Source organism: Triplophysa dalaica, chromosome 20, assembly GCF_015846415.1.
Source record: "Triplophysa dalaica isolate WHDGS20190420 chromosome 20, ASM1584641v1, whole genome shotgun sequence".
In the NCBI taxonomy this organism is placed as follows: Eukaryota; Metazoa; Chordata; class Actinopteri; order Cypriniformes; family Nemacheilidae; genus Triplophysa; species Triplophysa dalaica.
Genome location: NC_079561.1, coordinates 19,521,657 through 19,542,958, shown reverse-complemented (window position 1 = coordinate 19,542,958; position 21,302 = coordinate 19,521,657). Strand labels below are relative to the sequence as shown.

The 21,302-nt window shown below is 46.1% G+C and overlaps 1 protein-coding gene across 5 annotated transcripts in view; it reads left to right on the top strand.

The window, feature by feature from the left end:
* Positions 1–21,302, top strand: part of syde2 (synapse defective 1, Rho GTPase, homolog 2 (C. elegans)) — a 40,650-nt gene that overhangs the window by 9,543 nt on the left and 9,805 nt on the right. For all 5 annotated transcript variants that reach the window (XR_008904791.1, XM_056732338.1, XM_056732337.1 and 2 more), the window contains 4 exons: positions 12,341–13,419; positions 16,751–16,877; positions 20,503–20,684; positions 20,765–20,996. Coding sequence is in view for 4 of the 5 variants with exons in the window: in XM_056732338.1 (XP_056588316.1) it covers positions 12,341–13,419; positions 16,751–16,877; positions 20,503–20,684; positions 20,765–20,996 (1,620 nt within the window). In the remaining variant the exon portion in view is untranslated. The remainder of the gene's footprint in view (positions 1–12,340; positions 13,420–16,750; positions 16,878–20,502; positions 20,685–20,764; positions 20,997–21,302) is intronic.

Genomic DNA, 21,302 nt, shown 5'->3' with positions numbered 1-21,302 from the left:
GCGTTATCTGTCGATCTCTGTCGATCTCTCTCTCTTTCTCTCTGCTATCTGTCACCATATCTCCGGTCTCGCTGTGTTTTGGAGTATCAGACGGGATGTTTGATGTGGATGTTGTGGTACCTGTGGTTTTAATGAGCACCTGTCATCAGACAGGCGTCTGACAGCTGCCCGCGTCTCTTTCACGCTGTAATCTGTTTGCATTCTGTAACTGTGATAAATACTCAGCAAACAGCAGAGATAAACGTTCAGTAAACGCTGACAGCTGCGGGGAGACGTCTCTGAAAATGACCCTGAGGGAATAACTAAACCTGAACACGCCTCTCTGAGGAGCAAGACAAGGAAAATACTTTCATACTTTTAACTGGTTCAGAGGAAATAGGCATTACTCTAAAAAGTTTGACGGTGATTTTGTGTGAAACAAGTTACACACCAAAAAAATTGGAGTAAATTTTCAAGCTGTGAAATCAATGAAATAAACTGTTTAAATTATTTAAATGTAAGTAAATAAATTAAATTAATCTGAGTAACTCAATTATTTCTGATAGAACTACCCAAACATATTAACTGAATATAAAAATATAACGTCTTGGTTACGTATGTAACCTCAGTTCCCTGATGGAGGGAACGAGACGTTGTGTCGAGAACGACAGATGGGGTTCGCCCTTGAGAACCAATCAACTCTGACTACTATAGAAAAGGCCAATGAAATTTGGCGAATGCAATTTGCATGCGGGACTCCGCCCCCGGAAATCCGGTATAAAAGGAGGCCGGCGTGCAGCATTCACTTACCTTTGTTCTGAAGAGCCTGAGACCTCTCAAACTGCAGCAGAATCCGATACGTGTTCGTGGCATAAGGGACACAACGTCTCGTTCCCTCCATCAGGGAACTGAGGTTACATACGTAACCAAGACGTTCCCTTTCTGTCGGTCTCTCGACGTTGTGTCGAGAACGACAGATGGGGTTGCCTATGGAAAACGCCACAACGCTGTATCGCGTCACAATCTCTAGCGAAGCGACGGTAACAAGCCTGGGCGTGTCATCTCGAAGCTTTCGTGAGACTGTAACCTTCCAGTGTGGTGGTCGGGGGGTTCCAGAGCTTTCTTGGAGAAAGATGGGTACAGCCCTGACCGGTAACTTTCACGGACGGGGCCTTAGCTCTCTATAGGCGAGAGGCCGTCCGGATCAGTTTACACCGGGTAAGCGCGACTCTTAATCAGAGAAGCGCTACAGAGGCCACCTCCTACCCGTGGGGAGGAATATGGTGGATAAAGTATGGTCTCGTCCTTGGAGGAGAACGCATGGAATGTGCGGACTGGGTAGTTAACCGCGAGGTGGAGGTCCACCTGGGGAAGTTCATGGGTTACCATGTGTGGGAACCATAGTCATGAGAGTATAGCAGACGGAACAACCCACGGTGGGGGTGTTGATGCGTCTGACAGCACCAGGCCGGTTAGAACTATCTGTGATAGGTCATATGGTATCCCGGCCTAAGGGAAAGGTTGCTCTGCCCAACCAATCCGCAGGGGGTGCTTTGCTTAGTGATGGATGGAATGCCTGTTCTTAACCAGAGTCTGGGTAAGAAGGGAGGCTGGTGAAGTACCGATTTCCTTAGCCATGTGATAGGGTAAGAAGAAAAGGTATATATAGCACACTGACCCAACCTGCTAGAGGGTGGGATGGTGCTTTCGCAGGCATACGCCCTCCCGGATGCCAGTCCTATATGTCGCCACGTAGGACGTGGGCTGACACCGGGTTTACGCGAAGATTGTAAAACCTTGCGAAGGTGGTGGGCGTAGCCCAACCCGCAGCTCTACAAATGTCTGCTAGAGACGCGCCTCTGGCCAATGCCCATGAGGAGGCCAGACCCCGTGTGGAGTGAGCCGTAACCGACAGTGGGCATGGGAGATTCTGTGATCGGTATGCCGTCGTAACGGCATCTACGATCCAGTGCGCTAATCTCTGCTTGGAGACAGCCTTCCCCTTCTGCTGTCCTCCAAAACAAACAAAGAGCTGGTCAGAGATGCGGAAGCTCTGTGTGCGGTCTAAGTAGAGGCGCAGTGCGCGTACTGGACACAACACGGACCGGGTTGGGTCTTCCTCCCCGATGGGGAGCGCCTGCAAGTTCACCACTTGGTCCCGAAAGGGAGTAGTGGGAACTTTGGGCACGTATCCGAGCCTGGGTCTCAGGACAACGTGAGAGTTACCAGGCCCGAATTCAAGGCAATCCAGGGACACAGAGAATGCTTGGAGGTCCCCTACCCTCTTGAAGGAGGCGAGCGCCAACAGAAGGGCCGTCTTACTCGTCAGGTGAGGAAGATCGGAAGCTTCAAGGGGCTCGAAGGGAGGCCTGGATAGGCCCCCCAGGACCACGTTAAGGTCCCAAGAGGGTACGGAGCGGAGACGAGGCGGGTTCCGCCTTCTCGCGCCCCTTAGGAACCTGGTGATCAGGTCGTGTTGTCCTAGAGACCTTCCATCTACTGAGTCGTGATGAGGCAATTGCGGCTACATACACTTTCAGCGTGGAAGGGGAGATGTTAGTCTCCAATTTCTCTTGTAGGAAGGACAACACGATACCGATCGAGCATCTCTGTGGGTCTGCTCCTTGGGAGAGACACCAGGATGAGAAGAGGCGCCATTTGTAAGCGTATAACCGCCTAGTGGATGGCGCTCTGGCCTGTGCAATGGTTTCAGCCACAGCGGGGTGTAACCTGCTCAGGATCTCCTCGTCCCGTCCAGAGACCAGACATGGAGGTTCCAGAGGTCTGGTCTGGGATGCCATAACGTGCCCATCCCCTGAGAGAGCAGGTCCTCTGTCAGGGGAATGGGCCAGGGGGGAGCTGTTGTCAAGAGCATCAGCTCCGAGAACCAAGTGCGGTTGGGCCAGTACGGCGCAACCATTAACACTTGTTGCTCCTCTTCCCTGACCTTGCACAGTGTGTGTGCAAGGAGGCTCACTGGGGGGAAGGCGTACTTCCGCTTGTCCCGCGGCCAGCTGTGCGCAAGGGCATCCGTGCCGAGGGGAGCCTCGGTCAGGGCGTACCAAAGCGGACAATGGGTGTTGTCCCGGGAGGCAAAGAGGTCTATCTGTGCCTGGCCGAACTGTACCCAAATGAGCTGAACTGCGCGGGGGTGGAGTCGCCACTCTCCGCAGGGCGTGTACTGGCGAGAGAGCGCGTCGGCTGTCTCGTTTAGTACGCCTGGGATGTGTGTGGCCCGCAGGGAGCGGATCACCTGCTGACTCCAGAGGAGGAGGCGTCGGGCAAGTTGTGTTAGCTGCCGAGAGCGTACGCCACCCTGGCGATTGATATACGCTACGGCTGCCGTACTGTCCAGGCGGACCAGTACGTGCTGGCCCTGCACCAGAGGCCGGAGCCTTCTCAGTGCAAGCAGCACCGCCCACAACTCTAGGCAATTGATATGCCAGCGCAGCCGGGGGCCCGTCCAGCGCCCCGCTACTGCGTGCCCGTTGCACACTGCACCCCAACCCTGCAGCGAGGCATCTGTTGTCACCACAACGTGCCTCGTAATCTGCCCGAGGGGAACTCCCGCTCGGAGAAAGGTCATGGAAGACCATGGGTTTAGAGTGCGTCGGCAGACAGGAGTTACCACCATACGCCTGTTGCCGGTGTGCCACGCCGTCCTCGGAACTCGACTCTGTAGCCAATGCTGAAGCGGTCGCATGTGCATCAATCCGAGGGGTATTACCCCCGCGGAAGACGCCATGTGTCCCAGGAGCCTCTGAAATTGTTTCAGGGGGACCGCCGACTGCCTGAAGTGTTCCAGGCAGTTCAACATTGACTGGGCGCGTGCTGCGGACAGCTGCGCCGTCATGGTGACAGAGATGAGTTCCATACCGAGAAAGAGGATGCTCTGCACTGGGGAGAGTTTGCTCTTTTCTCGGTTGACCTGAAAGCCCAATCGATCTAGGTGCCGGAGCACCATGTCCCTCTGCGTACACAACAGATCTCGCGAGTGCGCCAAGATAAGCCAGTCGTCGAGATAGTTGAGTATTCGCACGCCCTTCTCCCGGGGAGGAGAAAGGGCGGCTTCCACGATCTTCGTAAAGACTCGTGGAGACAGGGACAGACCGAAGGGGAGGACTCTGTACTGATATGCCCGACCCTCGAAAGCGAACCGTAGGAACGGTCGGTGTCGAGGAAGAATCGAGACATGAAAGTAAGCGTCCTTCAGGTCGATTGCCACAAACCAATCCTGACACCTGATAGATGTCAGGATGCGCCTCTGGGTTAGCATCCTGAAAGGCAGCTTGTGAAGGTGCCTGTTCAGGGTACGTAAGTCCAGAATGGGACGCAACCCTCCGTCTTTCTTTGGAACGATGAAGTACGGGCTGTAAAACCCGCTGTACATCTCGGCTTGTGGGACGGACACGATCGCCTGTTTCGCCAGGAGGGTGGAGACCTCTGCCCGAAGCACGGAGGCGTCTCTGCCTCTGAGAGAGGGGGAGATGATGCCCCGGAACTTGGGAGGGGCCCTGGCGAACTGGATCGAGTAGCCGAGACGGACCGTCCGCATTAGCCACCGAGACAGTGTGGGCAACTTTTGCCAAGCTCCCATGGACTGTGACAGGGGGACCAAGGGGACGGCCTGCTTCATCATTCCGACCGAGGGTGGTTCGTTGGCAGGCAGAGCCAACCGCATGTCGCGGAGGTTTCCCCGGAGGGATGGTTGACTCCGCCTTTTTGCCTGCCTGGCGGGACAACGGCACGCACTGTCGGTTTGAGAGTGGTGACAGTTGTCGCATGTGTACGGCCTCACACCTCGCCAGGGTGTGAGGTCGGTTCGCCGAGCACAGTCCGGTGGAGTGTGCGATCGGCTGGAATGAACGCCCGGGGAAAGCAACTCTCTTTGTGAGTAAGTGGGCGCCAGGCCCTGAAAAGGGCCTGGCTGTGGAGACGAGGCAGGGATCGTCCCATACCGACCGGTCAGAGTTGGTACTGTGAGGGTCGGGCCAGATGTTGCTTCCTCCGGTGTCTTCTCGTCAGGGCCGCTTCTTCCTAGAAGGCTGTTGACGAGGAGGAGGTCTTCCCTTCGGGCTCTTTTTCCGGGGTGCAGCACGGGGGTGCACTTGAGCCGGTGCAGAGCTCGAAGGGGTCCGGGGCTGTCGGGGAGCAGGTGGTGCGCGGGAACTCGGAGGCCTGGGGGCGGCCGAGTCGCGACGCGGTAAGATATGGCTTATAGCCTCCGTCTGCTCCTTCACCGCCGAGAACTGCTGTGCGAAGCTCTCGACGGTGTCACCAAACAGCCCACCCTGCGAGATGGGTGCGTCGAGAAAGCGGACTTTCTCGGCGTCACTCATTCTCGCAAGGTTGAGCCAGAGGTGTCTCTCCTGGACCACCAGAGTGGACATCGTCCGACCCAGGGCCCGCGCCGTCACCTTAGTCGCCCGTAGAGCGAGGTCAGTGGCGGCACGGAGTTCCTGCATAACACCTGGGTCGGCCCTGCCCTCGTGGAGCTCTCTCAACGCCTTAGCCTGGTGGACCTGCAGGATGGCCATGGCGTGGAGAGAGGAGGCGGCCTGGCCCGCAGCACTGTAAGCCTTCGCCACCAGGGATGCCGAAGTCTTACAGGCTTTGGACGGAAGGCGAGGCCGGGTCCTCCAGGTGGCGGCCGTCTGCGGGCACAGGTGCACCGCAATCGCCCGTTCCACCTGGGGGACGTCGACGTAGCCCTTGGCCGCCCCACCATCGAGGGAGGTGAGGGAGGCGGAGCTGGACTGAGAGGAGCGAGCCGTGAGTGGGGCGCTCCATGTCCGACACAGCTCCTCATGCACCTCCGGGAAGAATGGAACCGGGGGTGGGCGTGGCTTGACACCACGATCCGACCCCAGAAACCATGTGTCCAACCGCGAGCGTTGGGGTAGAGGCAGTGCCGTACACTGCAACCCAATGCTCGCGGCAGCCCGGGTTAGCATGGCCGACATCTCAACGTCTGCTTCCTCCAGAGCTTGGCCCCCCGTAGGGGGAAGCTCGGATTCGTCATTGTCGGATGCCAGCAGATCTCCCTCCGATGCTGCGATAGACATCTCATCTTCGCCACGCCCCGTTTCCGAGTGCGTGGATGAGGATCCGGACGGTATGCCACCGCCGGTTGGGGAACGGTCAGAAGAGCGTGCTGGGGTGTGAACGGCCCGTGAGCGCTTGGCTGGCGGGTTGACGCTCACAGTAGCCCCCGAATCACTAACGCTGCTAACACGAGAGGACATCGGGGCCGTAGCCACAGATGCCACAACCCTGGTAGCAGACGAAATGTTGGCTGGTTCCCGGAGGAAGACAGCCAACCGTGACCGCAACTTCTGCATGACAATCTGCCCGCAGTGCGGGCAAGATGTGTCAACGAACGCTGCTTCAGCGTGCTGGACGCCCAGACACCTAACACAGCGATCGTGTCCATCCCCCTCCTCGATGAGGGTACCGCACCCAAGAGAACAGCGGGACATGCCGCGCTGTAGAGTGCCGAGTCCTGAAAAGGACTTTTTGGAAATAGCTCTGACACCACTGGAACCACCGAGACGCCCAGGGGAAGGTCGCTGCAGGAGGGACGATCCGCTGCAACACGTCGAAGATCCGGTAGTGAAGTTTGAAGAGGATTTGAGAATCCTGAGATGTAATCATGAGCGATGGCTCTGAAGAACAAAAGGTAAGTGAATGCTGCACGCCGGCCTCCTTTTATACCGGATTTCCGGGGGCGGAGTCCCGCATGCAAATTGCATTCGCCAAATTTCATTGGCCTTTTCTATAGTAGTCAGAGTTGATTGGTTCTCAAGGGCGAACCCCAGCTGTCGTTCTCGACACAACGTCGAGAGACCGACAGAAAGGGAACTTGTTAATTAAATACTTATTTATATCATTAAATAAACTTATATGTAAGTATTTTGAAGAAATTAACTGTTGGATTTGTATCCATTTTTTATGTTCCATTTTAAATGATTTTATTATAATTTATTTATTATTAGTTAATATTTTAAGAGTATACATACACATACATGTACACATATATTGCAAATATATATATATATATATATATATATATATATATATATATAAACATTGTAGTAACATAATTGAAAACTCTGATGTCGATTATTATTAAAAGAAAATTTTACTTTTTCATTTGAAATATTTTTTTTAATAGTGGCATAAAAAATTTAATTATTTATAATAGAATTAACCAAAAATACAGTGTATGTTAAAAATATATTTTTTTTATTAAATACTTATTTTTCTCATAAAATAAACTTATTAATATATGTAATTTTTGAGAAATTAACTTGGATTTGTAATAATTTTTTAAATGTTGCATTTTAAATGATTTTAAAAGATTTTATTATAATTTATTTATTATTAGTTAATATAATTTTGTGATAATTACTAACCCACTGGATTATTTTTTAGAGTGCACAAACACATACATGTATAGTGCAAAAAATGAATATATATATAAACATTGAAGTCATATTTATTGAAAATACTGATATCGTTTGTTATTAAAAGTGGGGCAAGAAAAATACACTTTTCCTTTTGAAATATTTTTTATATTTACTAGTTACTAATGACATATTCAATAGTGTTATTAGATTACTGTACAAATGACTCTCTCCAAAAAAGTATTTGATTACTTATTAATAATTACTTTCTAAATCCTAAATCAACCTTGATTAGTTAACAGTTCACCCAAAACTGAAAATTCTGTCATCATTTTTTCACCTTCCAGTTCTTCCAAACCTGTATAAATGTGTTTGTTCTGATGAACGCAGAGAAAGATATTTGGAAGAATGCTTCTAACAAAACAGATCTAAACCCCATTGACTCCCATAGTAGGAAAACTGCAATGGTATTCAAAAGTGCCCCTTAATGGTTTGCTGTTTGATTTCTTCCAAATATCTTTCTCTTCTCTGATCGTCAGAACAAAGAAATGTATAAAGATTTGGAACAACTCGAAGGTGAGGACACAATTTTCATTTCAAGTAATTCAAGGATAGACATGAAACAGCAATTTCAATTCATTCAAATAAACAATATATAACTACATAGTATTATTAACTGACCAAAGTATTCAAATGTGAGAACCATACATTGAAGTACGGATTTAAATTTAGAATTTGAATTTTGATGTCATTTCAAATGTGTTCTGATCTTCATCTAAATCACAACAATAGAGAAACACAGTCTGCTTAAACTAATACCGCACAAACATTATACGTTTTCATGTTTTTATTGAACACAACATGTAAACATTCATAGTGCAGGGTGGAAAAAGTATGTGAACCTTTGGGTTTAATAACTGGTTGACCCTCCTTTGGCAGCAATAACCTCAACCAAACGTTTCCTATAGTTGCAGATCAGACCTGCACAACGGTCAGGAGAAATTTTGGACCATTCCTCTTTACAAAAGTGTTTCAGTTCAGCAATATTCTTGGGATGTCTGGTGTGAATCGCTCTCTTGAGGTCATGCCACAGCATCTCAATCGGGTTGAGGTCAGGACTCTGACTGGGCCACTCCAGAAGGCGTATTTTCTTCTGTTGTTGATTTACTTCTATGCTTTGGGTCGTTGTCCTGTTGCATCGTCCATCCTCTGTTAAGCTTCAGTTGGCGGACAGATGGTCTTAAGTTTTCCTGCAAAATGTCTTGATAAACTCTGGAATTCATTTTTCCATCGATGACAGTAATCCGTCCAGGGCCTGAGGCAGCAAAGCAGCCCCTAACCATGATGCCCCCTCCACCATATTTCACAGTTGGGATGAGGTTTTGATGTTGGTGTGCTGTGCCTTTTGTTCTCCACACATAGCGTTGTGTGTTCTTTCCAAACAACTCAATTTTGGTTTCATCTGTCCACAGAATGTTTTGCCAGTAGTGCTGTGGAACATCCAGGTGCTCTTTTGCAAACTTCAAACGTGCTGCAATGCTTTTTTTGGACAGCAGTGGCTTCCTCCGTGGTGTCCTCCCATGAAGTCCATTCTTGTTTAATGTTTTCCTTATTGTAGATTTGTCAACAAAAATGTTATCATGTGCCAGAGATTTCTGTAAGTGTTTAGCTGACACTCTAGGATTCTTCTTCACCTCATTGAGCGCTCTGCGCTGTGCTCTTGCAGTCATCTTTACAGGACGACCACGCCTAGGGAGTGTAGCAACAGTGCTGAACTTTCTCCATTTGTAGACAATCTGTCTTACCGTGGACACATGGACATCATGGCTTTTAGATATACTTTTGTAGCCCTTTCCAGCTTTATGTGAGTCAACAATTCTTGATCGTAGGTCTTCTGAGAGCTCTTTTGTGCGAGGCATGGTTCACATCAGACAACGCTTCTTCAGAACAGCAAACTCAAAACTGGTGTGTGTTTTTTATTGGACAGGCCAGCTTTAATCAACACATCCAATCTCATCACATTGATTGGACCCCAGGTTGGCTGACTCCTGGCTCCAATTAGCTCTTGGAGAAGTCATTAGCCTAGGGTTTCACATACTTTATCCACCCTGCACTATGCATGTTTACATGTTGTGTTCAATAAAAACATGAAAACGTATAATGTTTGTGCGGTATTAGTTTAAGCAGACTGTGTTTCTCTATTGTTGTGACTTAGATGAAGATCAGAACACATTTTAAGACCAATTTATGAAGAAATCCAAGTAAGCCCAAAGGGTTCACATACTTTTTCTTTCAACTGTAGAATATAATCAGCATATTGTAAATGATGGAAACACAGCAGCAGAAGTTAAACAGGTTGTCAATGTTCTTTCATTTACATATTAAAGTCTATTTTTTTGTGGCTTTCCTGCTGAAAAGTTAGACTGCTGCAAAGTTTGTGTGATGTGTTTGTGTGATGTGTTTGTGTGATGTGTTTAAGGCTCAGCTCTCAATGGTGTTCTGTGTTCATTCCGGAACTCTCCTCACACGCTGTTGACTTTAGCTCTTGCCCAGCACACACTGAATGTGAGCGAGACGGCTGACGGTCTCTCAGCTCTTACATTTCTGATGACATGGAGAAAGTAATATTACCCATAATCCCGTGGTAGGCTGGTAACCGGATCTGAGTGTAACATTGCAAAAGGCAGCAGTCCACCCCTGACCTCTGACCCCTGACCTCGTGTCTGTGCGTGTCAGGTGGGGTGAAATTCATTTTTCGTTCCTATTCAGTGTGCGAATTTGAACCAAAGCAGGAATCAGATGTCGAATGGAAAGAAGTCGAATCGAAATGTGTGATCACGTATCGTAATCTTAAAACAAATTCGAGGGGTCTGGACCATGACGATTGAAAACAAATATCAGTGTCATGCATAATGAATTGTGTCTGAAAAGTCTTTGTCTGAACTGCGGTTCGGTGCACTTTTCTGCCTGTTATCCTGTTTCAACATCATGTGGGATCGTGATCTGTTCACTTCATATTGAACTAAAAGACGATCGATTCAAGTCTGTGTGTAACCGAGCACCATCCTTCAGCCTGAAACAAACTCCTGAATCATTTAGAGGAAGACTAGATACTGAACACACACTATATTACACATGACGTCAGATTACACTGTCACATTATCTTTTTTCCAATTAAGGCTTTAAAATGGCTTCTGTTGCTCTATAATTAGTCTGTGATGGGTGACTTACACCTGTGTGTGTGTGTGTGTGTGTGTGAAACACAGTAGTGGCCAAAAGTGATGTTAAAAAGCCCATGTTTGTACTATATTTGTTTTCAATGCCTCCGCGGGCTCAATTAAAACATCTAAATATGATGTGTTTGACAAAAATGATCAAGACACTAAACTTTTATGTATTTATTGGACAAAAATATTTGGCAAAAGGTCAATATTCTAACATGTCAAAAAATGCACAAAAAACCCCAAGATGGTGACTTTTTAAAGTTTTATCATTTTAATAAAGTTTTAACATGTTAATATTATTAGATTAGTGTTTATATATAGACAACTTCACAAGATTGGTCCAGAAGCACTTCAGGTTTCAATTTGTTTTAATTGTTAATCCTACATAACAAGAGTTTATTTGCAAAAACAGATAACTCCGTTTTAACATTGTCAAAGATCATGTTTTTTATTGTGTTGTTTACTTATGTTTTTTATTATTACTTCATCAAAACAACTCAACTGCAGTTTGATGGATATTAATTGGTATACACAATAAAATAAAAAAATTATATGTTTTTGCAAATTAGCTATTTGTATAAATCTTAAAACTGTTGTACATTTTGGTTGTATGTGAAGAGTTTGGTTGCTAAATGAGATAACTCTTATTTTTTTTATTATTGTGCATTTCAATTAATATCAATCAAACTGCAGGTTAGTTTTGATTTAAGCCATAATAACTCAAGAAATACAGCTAACAATAAAAACATGATTTTTTCATGATTTAAATTTTAAACGGTGTTATCTCATTTTAGAACCAAACTCTTCATTTAGTTCAAACGTTTTGGTTAAAAGACTGAAATAGGATGTTTTTTGAAGGGGTCCATATTAATAGTAATATTTCCATCTTCTCTTGTTTCGCTTCATTACTCATTCTTCTGGCTCTTGATTCGATAGGTTTTACTCATGCGTTGTTTTGTGATACTTTTACCTCTTGAACATCTTAAAGCTGAGCTTCATTTTATACTAAACACAACTACACAACATGCACACAACATCTTTCATATGTGAATTTTAAATGTTGAAAGTTGGACATGACTTTTGACCAGTACTGTATGTAAAATATACATAGTAAGCATAAGTTACTATGCCGCTTCATACGTGCGTGTCTGTTTTTCTCTTCCAACTCTCTCTCTCTCTCTCTCTCTCTCTCTCTCTCTTTCTCTTTCTGTCTGTGTCTCTTTAAGAGAATTGGCTCTTTGTTTTATTTGGGAGGGTAAGTACCAGATCAGACGGCGAGTGTTGAGGGGCCCTGAACTACTGCAACAGAGCTGCTGTTGTGGTGCAGCAGAGAGACACGGTCATGTGATCAGAGAGAGAGAGAGAGAGAGAGAGAGAGTCTATTTGCTGCATGTCTGAGTTGATGTTGAAGTGTTATAAAGTGAATGTGTAGATGTGGGGGATTTAACCGCAGCTCCTCTGGACTTCTGGAACATCTCTCGTCTCTGGAATGTTCCACAGCCGTTCTGTGTTTTTGATGTACAAGACTGAGCTAGAAAGAAGGACTTGATTTGGATACATGTACTTATTATGGTGTGTGAAGGGAAATTCTGTGGGAGCACACAGGAAAGAAGGAATGAGAGCAGGAATTATGGGTAACGGGCCAAGCTGTTTTTTTATTGGCGGATCGTCGATGCATTATTGAGGTTCGTGTTAGATTTCTAATCACCTCATCTCTCTTTGTTTTCACAGAGGCATCTGAGCCATCCGCCGGTGGGCCGTCTCCCTCATCCAGTCCAAACCCGGCTAAGCGGAGCACTGCTATAAACTGGTCCTTCCCCGATAAAATAAAATCACCCCGGACTGTCAGAAAACTCTCCATGAAGATAAAGAAACTGCCAGAACTCAGCCGGAAGCTCAGCGTCAAAGGAAACGCATCAAGCCACGGCCCATCAGAGACCGGGGCTCAGTCCAGAGCGACCAGGGTGGAGCTCGGCTCCTCTCAGCCCAGGCTGGCGACGGCGCTGGCGAGCGGAAACGTGATTTGGCACTACCATCTGGACAGCAGCGTGTCGACACAACACAACTTCGATAAGAGGCGGAGCAACAGCGGCGGCGTTCCCAAGTCGGCCAGCAAGGGAGGTTACCTCAGCGACGGGGACTCACCCGAACTCGTGGCCAAGTCAGGCAAACACGGCGCCTCGGATAGAAAGAACGGGACGACACGGGATCCCGACGGTAATGCCGGAAAGCTCCCGGGCACCGAGCTGGACATCGACGCCTTCCGCTCGTACAGTTTCTCGGAGCAGCCCAAGTGTCTGTCGTACATCTCTGGACTCATGAGTCTGCACTTCTACGGCGCTGAAGACCTGAAAGCTCCTCGCCTGGACTCCCGCGACGTCTACTGCGCCATCCAGGTGGACTCGGTCAACAAAGCTCGGACGGCCCTGCTCACCTGCCGCACGGCCTTCCTGGACATGGACCACACCTTCAACATCGAGCTGGAGAACGCTCAGCATCTCAAGCTGGTGGTGTTTAGTTGGGAGTCCACGGCGCGGAGGAATCGCGTGTGCTGTCATGGAAGCGTGGTTCTGCCCGCTCTGTTCCGCGTGAGGAAGACTCATCAGCTGGCGGTGCGTCTGGAGCCTCGGGGGATGATTTACGTGAAGCTGAGTCTCATGCAGCAGAGACTGAACTCTCAGGATGGAGATCACCAGCCGCAGGTGTTCGGTGTGGACGCTCGGCGTGTTGTGGAGCGAGAGGCTTCCGGACTCGTGGTTCCGCTGCTCATTGAGAAGTGCATCGCTGAGATCGAGAGGAGGGGATGTCAGGTGAGAGAACGCTTCTGAATGTTTTTGTTAGAACCCCGGCGTTTGTCTCACGGTTTAGGTTTGGGCTATGGTTTAAGTGAGCTCAACAACTCTTCTGAAGTCTATTAACACACACACACATGGATACACACAGCAGGGTTTGTGTATCCAGGCATGTTGCCAAAGTTCTAGTCATTCATCCCTGTCACACACACAGAGTTTTGGTTCATTCTTCACGTTGAGTGTGTCTGCTGTCCTCAGATCAGATGTACCTCTCCACTTCTGTAAACACACAAGAGCAGTGTGATTGTGAGAGTGACACAAACTGAATGTTTGACTTAACACTACACACATAGTGAGGTCAAGAGACAACAAGGCTTGTGTACTACAGTTTCAAATGTTTAGAGCTGGATAATAGGGATGCACCGAAAATAGCAAAAAACGCATTTGACTCGTGATGCGATTAAGCAGCAACCAGGGCAGAGAGAGAGAGAGAGAGAGAGCGAGAGACATGTGCTTTATTACTGCAACAAACATTTTGGCAGTGTGTGTGGAGCATTTTAAAGTGTCAGAGAAAGACACAGCACGGGACTTGCCGCACAGAAGTACATTTCGGAATGAAAGCGTCTTTACCGGTCGGTAACTTTACTTCAGACGGAAGCGGCCAGTCTGACAGTAGCCCCACCGCTCGCGACCTTTGACATCATACAGCGGTCGTGTGCTCACAGTTCCCTTTACTAAACAACTGGTCAAAGTAAGTTCTGTGCATCCCGGCCACGAGTGCACCTTCTGAGAGAACAGTCATCTTTTGTGGGCGGAGTTTGGAGGAGAGACATGAACTGATATGGTTGTCAGGCAGCATCAGTCAGAATTGCTTGCATAGGATGTTTTTTTCTTCCTTTAAATCATTTTGCAATGTAGCCTACAATAATCCAACAGTTTTCATTTATTTGTAGTTTTAGTTTTTTAGGCCTAATGTAGAATGACACTTTTTAATGAAGTGTTTAGTTGTAGGCAGGGGCGTAGCAAGCTTTTCAAAAGTGTGGAGGATGGATGTGGTTTGTTTGTTTACAATGAAAACGATGAATGTAATGACAGAACGGTACAATAGGTATAACATACAAGATACGCTATGAGTGATACTAGAAAAGTATAAAAACACATTCGGAACACATAAGATAAGTCAAAACTTTGTTGTTAAAATACATAACAGTAGACTTGCTAATGAATCAGAAATACTTTAATAATCCCAGGGGGGAAAGACAGTGGAAAGCTTGATAGTGACATGGGTCTGACGGGACTGTGACTGTGACCGCTAAAGTTTGCTTACTTGCACCTTGAAAAGGGGAGATATAAAAAAACACACACACAAAGCTTTTTCTCTGGTGGTATAAATAAATCTGTTTTTAAACATTAAAATAATATTAACTTTTCTTTCATAGTTGTTCAACAGGTACAATCAAACATAATAGGTAAGTATCCACAAAAGTATTCAGCTAAACAAAAAAAGCAATGTTCAAAATATCAAAATCAATAAACCCATAAGTACACTGCTTAACAAGGACAATTTGTCCCTCCTCCTCGTCAATTCCCTGCCTTCTTCATCACAGTTACTTTATACATTACATGCCACATAAATAACCGAATTTATCTAGCTTTGAACAATATCCCAATTGGCACTTAGCATTAGTCTAAAAACTAAATATAATTCAGAAAACACTCGACATGTCAACAAAACATAAACTAAACATCTTCAAAACACATATCAAGGTTATTTAAAAACCTCAAAAGCATAAACACTCATTCAAAGTAACTGGAATAGGGAGGCGTAAATAACCATAACCGTTCCCGCCTCCTCAGCACGAGCTAACCGATCAATCTAAAACATCAAGAGAGGCGGGACTTAAGGCAGAACAGCCAATCTGTTTGAGTGGGAGGGGAGAGGAAGCAGCCGCATCGAGCGCAGATACAGAGCTGACAGAGAAACGGAGGAGCGACTGCTGTATTGCGTTTGTACAAAACTGCGGAAAACTGCAGAAAAAGTGTGGGTATTTAACCCTCTCACCGGGGAAAGTGTGGCCACATCCCCCACGGTTGCGACGCCCCTGGTTGTAGGTGTACAGAGTATTTTAGCAGTCAGTTATAGGCCGAATTAATATAGGCTGTTCATGTCACTCAATTTATTTTTTAATTTACTTTGTTTTGCTCGATTATATATAAAGTTGTATCGTATTTTATTGAAAAGCAAGACAAAATATAAAGAACACTTTGACTATGCAGTTTGTGCAATAATGAGTAAAATGGCTACGTGCATGTTTATCTGTCTGTGTGTGTGTGTGTGTGTGTGTGTGTATGTGAAGTTGTGCATGTGTGTCTCTGTGTGTCCTTGTCTGTCTGTAAATTTGTGTGTATGTCTTTCAGTGTGAGTTTGTGCGTGTCTGGTGCATATGCGTGTTTGTGTGAAGTTGTTCAGATTTGTGTGTGTATGTCTTTGTGTGTGCACGTGTGAATATGTGCATGTGTGTGCGCGATTGTGTGCGCGATAGTGTGCATGTGTGTGCATGTGTGTGTAATTATTGTCTGTGTGCTGTGAGGTTTTTTCCGCACATGTTCATCTTGTTGCACTGATCGATGATTTATTCTGCCAGAATTAGAATGAATATATTTAATAACTTATGCAGTGTTTGGTGTGAGGTCCCACAGACACTTATCATAAAAATCATCATCCGGTTATTGAAGACAGAAGCGCGATTGTGTAAAATTGTTGACAGTATGTTTGTTTCTCGAAATAAAACACACGTCAGGATGTTTGTGTTATGATTAAGATTGATCACGTGACCTCTAAAGTCTGACCTGTTAGAGAGCAGCTTCAGACGTCTGGCCTTTATCCAGATGAGAAATTCCTGCCGTGGACTTCGAGTTGAACGCTGGTCACATGAATGTGAGTTCACATGTGCAGAGCTAAATCAAGAACCCAAGAGGAAGAAACAGAGGAAGAGTTTCATGCATTCAGGAAACACTTCAGCTGAACACATTGTTTCCGTCCCACACGCCCGGAAGGAAATATCTGACAAGTGCTCTTAGATCTACATTAAATCTATTTACAAAAATCAACCATATACTGCTAACCGTTAATAACATCTACAAGTCATACAGAATTTATAACAACAATACATTTCAAAATACACGACGGTCATATGACCTCATCACATTATGTGCTAAATGTCTAATCCAAACAGGTGGTCTTGATATATTAGTTTGACAGGTCTGTGTTTGATTGACAAATCAGTGTTAGATTGACAGGTGGTGAGTCTTTATGTTTGATTGACAGGTCTGTATGTTTGATTGACAGGTGGTGGGTCTGTATCGTCTCTGTGGTTCGGCTGCTGTGAAGAAGGAGCTTCGAGAAGCATTCGAGAGAGACAGTCATGCTGTCGAGCTGTCTGAAAACAACTACCCAGATATTAACGTCATTACAGGTGATACATGTGAACACATACGTGACACACACACCTCTATCTCTCTCTCTCTCTCTCTCTCTGTCTCTCTCTCTCTCTCTCTCTCTCTCTGTCTCTCTCTGTCTCTCTCTCTCTCTATCTCTCTCTCTCTCTCTCTCTCTCTCTCTCTCTCTCTCTCTCTCTCTCTGTCTCTCTCTGTCTCTCTCTCTCTCTCTCTCTGTCTCCTCAGATTGGCTGTAATTGGCTTTGTAGTTATTTCTATGTGTCATGTCTTTATTTAGGTGTGTGTGTGTCATAATGTGATGAATTGAGGAGGTAATGATATTAACCAGAGGTCAGATGTCAGGATCAAGCTGGCAAAACACATTGTAACAAGGTCGCCTCGGTCATTGTGTTGAGCTCTCATGATCTGATTATGTCACACCCACACACACACACACACACACACACACACACACACACACACGTATGTTTTATTATCTCTGTGGGGACAGTCCATAGGTGTAATGAGTGTATACTGCACAAACTGTATATTTTATCCCCTAAACCTCAAACTTTTTGCATTTTTAGATTTTCATCATTTTATAAGCTTTTATGCCCGTGGGGACCTCAATTTTGGTCTCCATAGTGACACGAGTCCCCATGAGCTGGTGTGCATCAAGGTTTAGGTCCACACCAACATGTAAAAACCAAACACACAAACATAAACATGGTAGACGTCCAGTAGTATGTGTGTGTGTGTGTGTTTGTGAGGTTGTTGTCCGCTGTGTTGTTCGTATGAGCAGGTGGTGTTTCTTTGCCTTCTTGTTAACCAACGTGTTGCCCAATCAAAGTCCCATCATGCATCTGGACACCAGCCAGCCAATCAGCGCACTGGCATTACCAGATTTTCTTTTTATAGTATTTCTGTTGTTTTATTAATGTTGAGCTTATATGTTTACATTTTTAGCTTTCCTGATCATTTTAGTTTTGTGCATTTGTCATTTTATTATAATTTTTTAGTAATAAGATGAATAGATATTTTTGCAGTTTTAGTTTAGTTTTTTAATAATTGTTGTGCCTCATCTTATTGCAGTTTTCTGCTAAAGCTTCATTTAAATGGTTTTAGTTAGCGATAGTGTGTTGATGATGTCGTACATGCGCACAACATGTGTTGATATTGTGTAGTAGGTGTGTAGATGCAGAGAGACGTCAGGGTTTCTCTGCAAATAACAGTTTGTACTTCAGTGTGTTGAGCAGCACACAGTCCTGTCGTAAAATGTCAACTTGAGACGTGTGTTACACAAAGAGCTTTCATGAGAGATCTGCACATGCTGTTCCCTTCCCCATCAGTGTGTGTGTGTGTGTGTGTGTGTGTGTGTATGCTCTGTGAAAAGACATGTCAGGTCATTAACAAGTGTGTGTGTGTCACACAGAGTCACACAGATGGTGCTTGACTCACAGCAGTGAGATTTATCCACCAGACCCCACAGACAATGTGACAGACAGACAGGGAGACAGACAGATGATTGTGAGTGTGTGTGTGTGTGTGTGTGTGAGGGTGTTATACAAACAGTACAGAAAGCCGCTGAGTCAGAACAGAGTGACCGTGCATACACACACACACACACACACACACATTTGTGTGAATGCAATTTGAGACCCATTTTTAAAAGTTTGCGATTTCAGTTCCCCAATACGCTGTTGTTGTGCAGACGGACAGGCAAATGTATAAAAAGTGTTCTGTTTTCAATTGAAAAGGCCTCTTAGTTTCAGTTCTGGCTGTATTTCATTGTCAGTGTGTGTTATTGTTCAGGTGTGAAGTGTGTGTCTGGAATTCACCCGCTCTCACATTGTTCTCAACATTCCAGCACCTCCACAAACACAATAACACTATATCACACATATAGCAAACACACACATATACAGATACACCACATGCACACATATAAACACACACACACATATAAACACACACACACATATAAACACACATCACATATACATATACACACACATATACAGACACACCACATGCACACATATAAACACACACACACATATAAACACACACACACACACACACATATCACATATACATATACACACACATATACAGACACACCACATGCACACATATAAACACACACACACATATAAACACACACACACACACACATATCACATATACATATACACACACATATACAGACACACCACATGCACACATATAAGCACACACACACATATAAACACACACACATCACATATACATATACACACACATATACAGACACACCACATGCACACATATAAACACACACACACATATAAACAAACACACACACACACACACGTCACATATACATATACACACACATATACAGACACACCACATGCACACATATAAACTCTTAGCTGTCCATGGTATTCGATGATGACGTTTGCTCCAGGGATGGGGATGGGGGTGGGAGTTCAGCAACCTTGCCGCTGGTGCCACTTCTCATGGGCGTAAAGTCCGATCCTTGAGCCGCACAATCGACCGCAGATGGAGCAGGGAAACCAGATACCAGGGAGGTACCAGCCGCCCGTTGCTGTCGCTTGATTCACCTCATGGACCGTTGGTCTTGGTTGGTTTGGTGTATTTGAGAGACCGCAGTGGCACAGGTGGCCTGCCAGGCTGATCTGTTAAGTGCCAGAGTTTCTAGCTGCGTTGGGGGGATGTTTGCTCGCTTTATGAGGTCCCTGGTATAGTCCTTAAAACGACGCTTTTGCCCTCCACCAGGGCGTTTAGCACCCACTAGTTGACTGTAGAGGACTTGGCGGGGCAGGCGATGTTCAGGCATGCGTATGGTGTGCCCTATCCAACGCAGATGTTTTTTGGCCACAGCTGCTTCCATACAGATTGAGTCAGTGTTGCTGAGGATAACTGTATGGGGGACTTGATCTTTCCAGGAATAGATCTTAACTTCAGTAAGCAGCGAATATGGAAGGCCTCTAGGTTGATGATGTGCTGGCGGTATAGGGTCCATGACTCTGCCCCATAAAGCAGAGTGGAGAGACATACCGCGTTGTAAACAGCAACCTTGGTACTGACCTTCAAGACACACATATAAACACACACACACACACATCACATATACACGTACTCATATACACGCACACACTTATACACACACACGCATATACACATTTAAACTCACACACTAATACACACTCGTATACACACGCACACATATACACGCACACACATATACACGCACACATATACACACATACACGCATATAAAAAACCCACACACATAAATACCGTCTCCTGAGAACAGTTCAATGCTCATTGGTTGCTTGACTTCCTTTAAATCTATCAGTCTATCAGCCAATGGTGTGAATTTTGGGGGGATACATCTACAGATGGGGGCGGGGTTTCAGACACTTGTTATTGTCGTTCAGTTTTGTGATGTTTATTAAAGTGTAATGTTTTCAAATGAGGTGCACAGAAAACCACAGAATGGACAAGATTTCATCTTAATGCATTTTTACTGGCATGATCGTGACTTACTGCCAAAGTATAACCCACAAAAACAGCAAACATATAATAACAACAAACATAACGTGGAATAAATGTGTTAATATGATCAAACTTACATCTGTGTGTGTGTGTTTGCAGGTGTTTTGAAGGATTATCTCCGTGAGCTCCCTCATCCTCTCATCTGTCAGCAGTTGTACGAGTCGGTTCTGGAGTCGATGTCGAGGAGGCCGCTGCAGATCGGAGCTGGCGGATGTGAGAACGAGCCGGCCGACTCCGAACACACCGTTGGTCTGCTGGAGGTTCTGCCGGAGGTCGAGAAGGTACCAGAACGTCCATGAGAATCTTTAATCAGCGAAATCCATAGGACGTTGTGTCTCACCGCTGTGTGTTTGTGTGTCAGGCAACCCTACGCAAACTCATGGATCATCTGAAGCGCGTGGCCTCACATCACGAGATGAACAAGATGACCTGTCAGAATCTGGCCGTGTGTTTCGGTCCGGTTCTTCTCAGTCAGAGACAGGACGCCTCCAGTCACGGGAACCGGGTGTTCATCGACTCGGAGGAGCTGGCCAGCGCTCTGCACTTCAAAAAACACATCGAGGTTCTGCACTACCTGCTCCAGCTGTGGCCGGGTGAGAACATCTCATTGTGTCGTGTTAAATGGTTCATTGAGATTTGGGTTTGGGTCACCCCGATAAATGCGTTCTCCTGCGTTCTGCTTCGGCTGTGTGCGTGACTTCTTCCAGCAGCGAGGAAGGCGTACAGTAAAGCTTCGTCTATAATTACACACATTCCTCTTTTAAACTTCAACCCCGGACGTCCCGCCCACCCGCCCGCCTCACCCCGCAGAACAATCAGTGTGTATGCATGGGCCTCTCTCTGGACAAGAGCCTCCGTCAGGCGTGTGAGGCCCGCTGCGCTTCTCATGCCGTGTGACG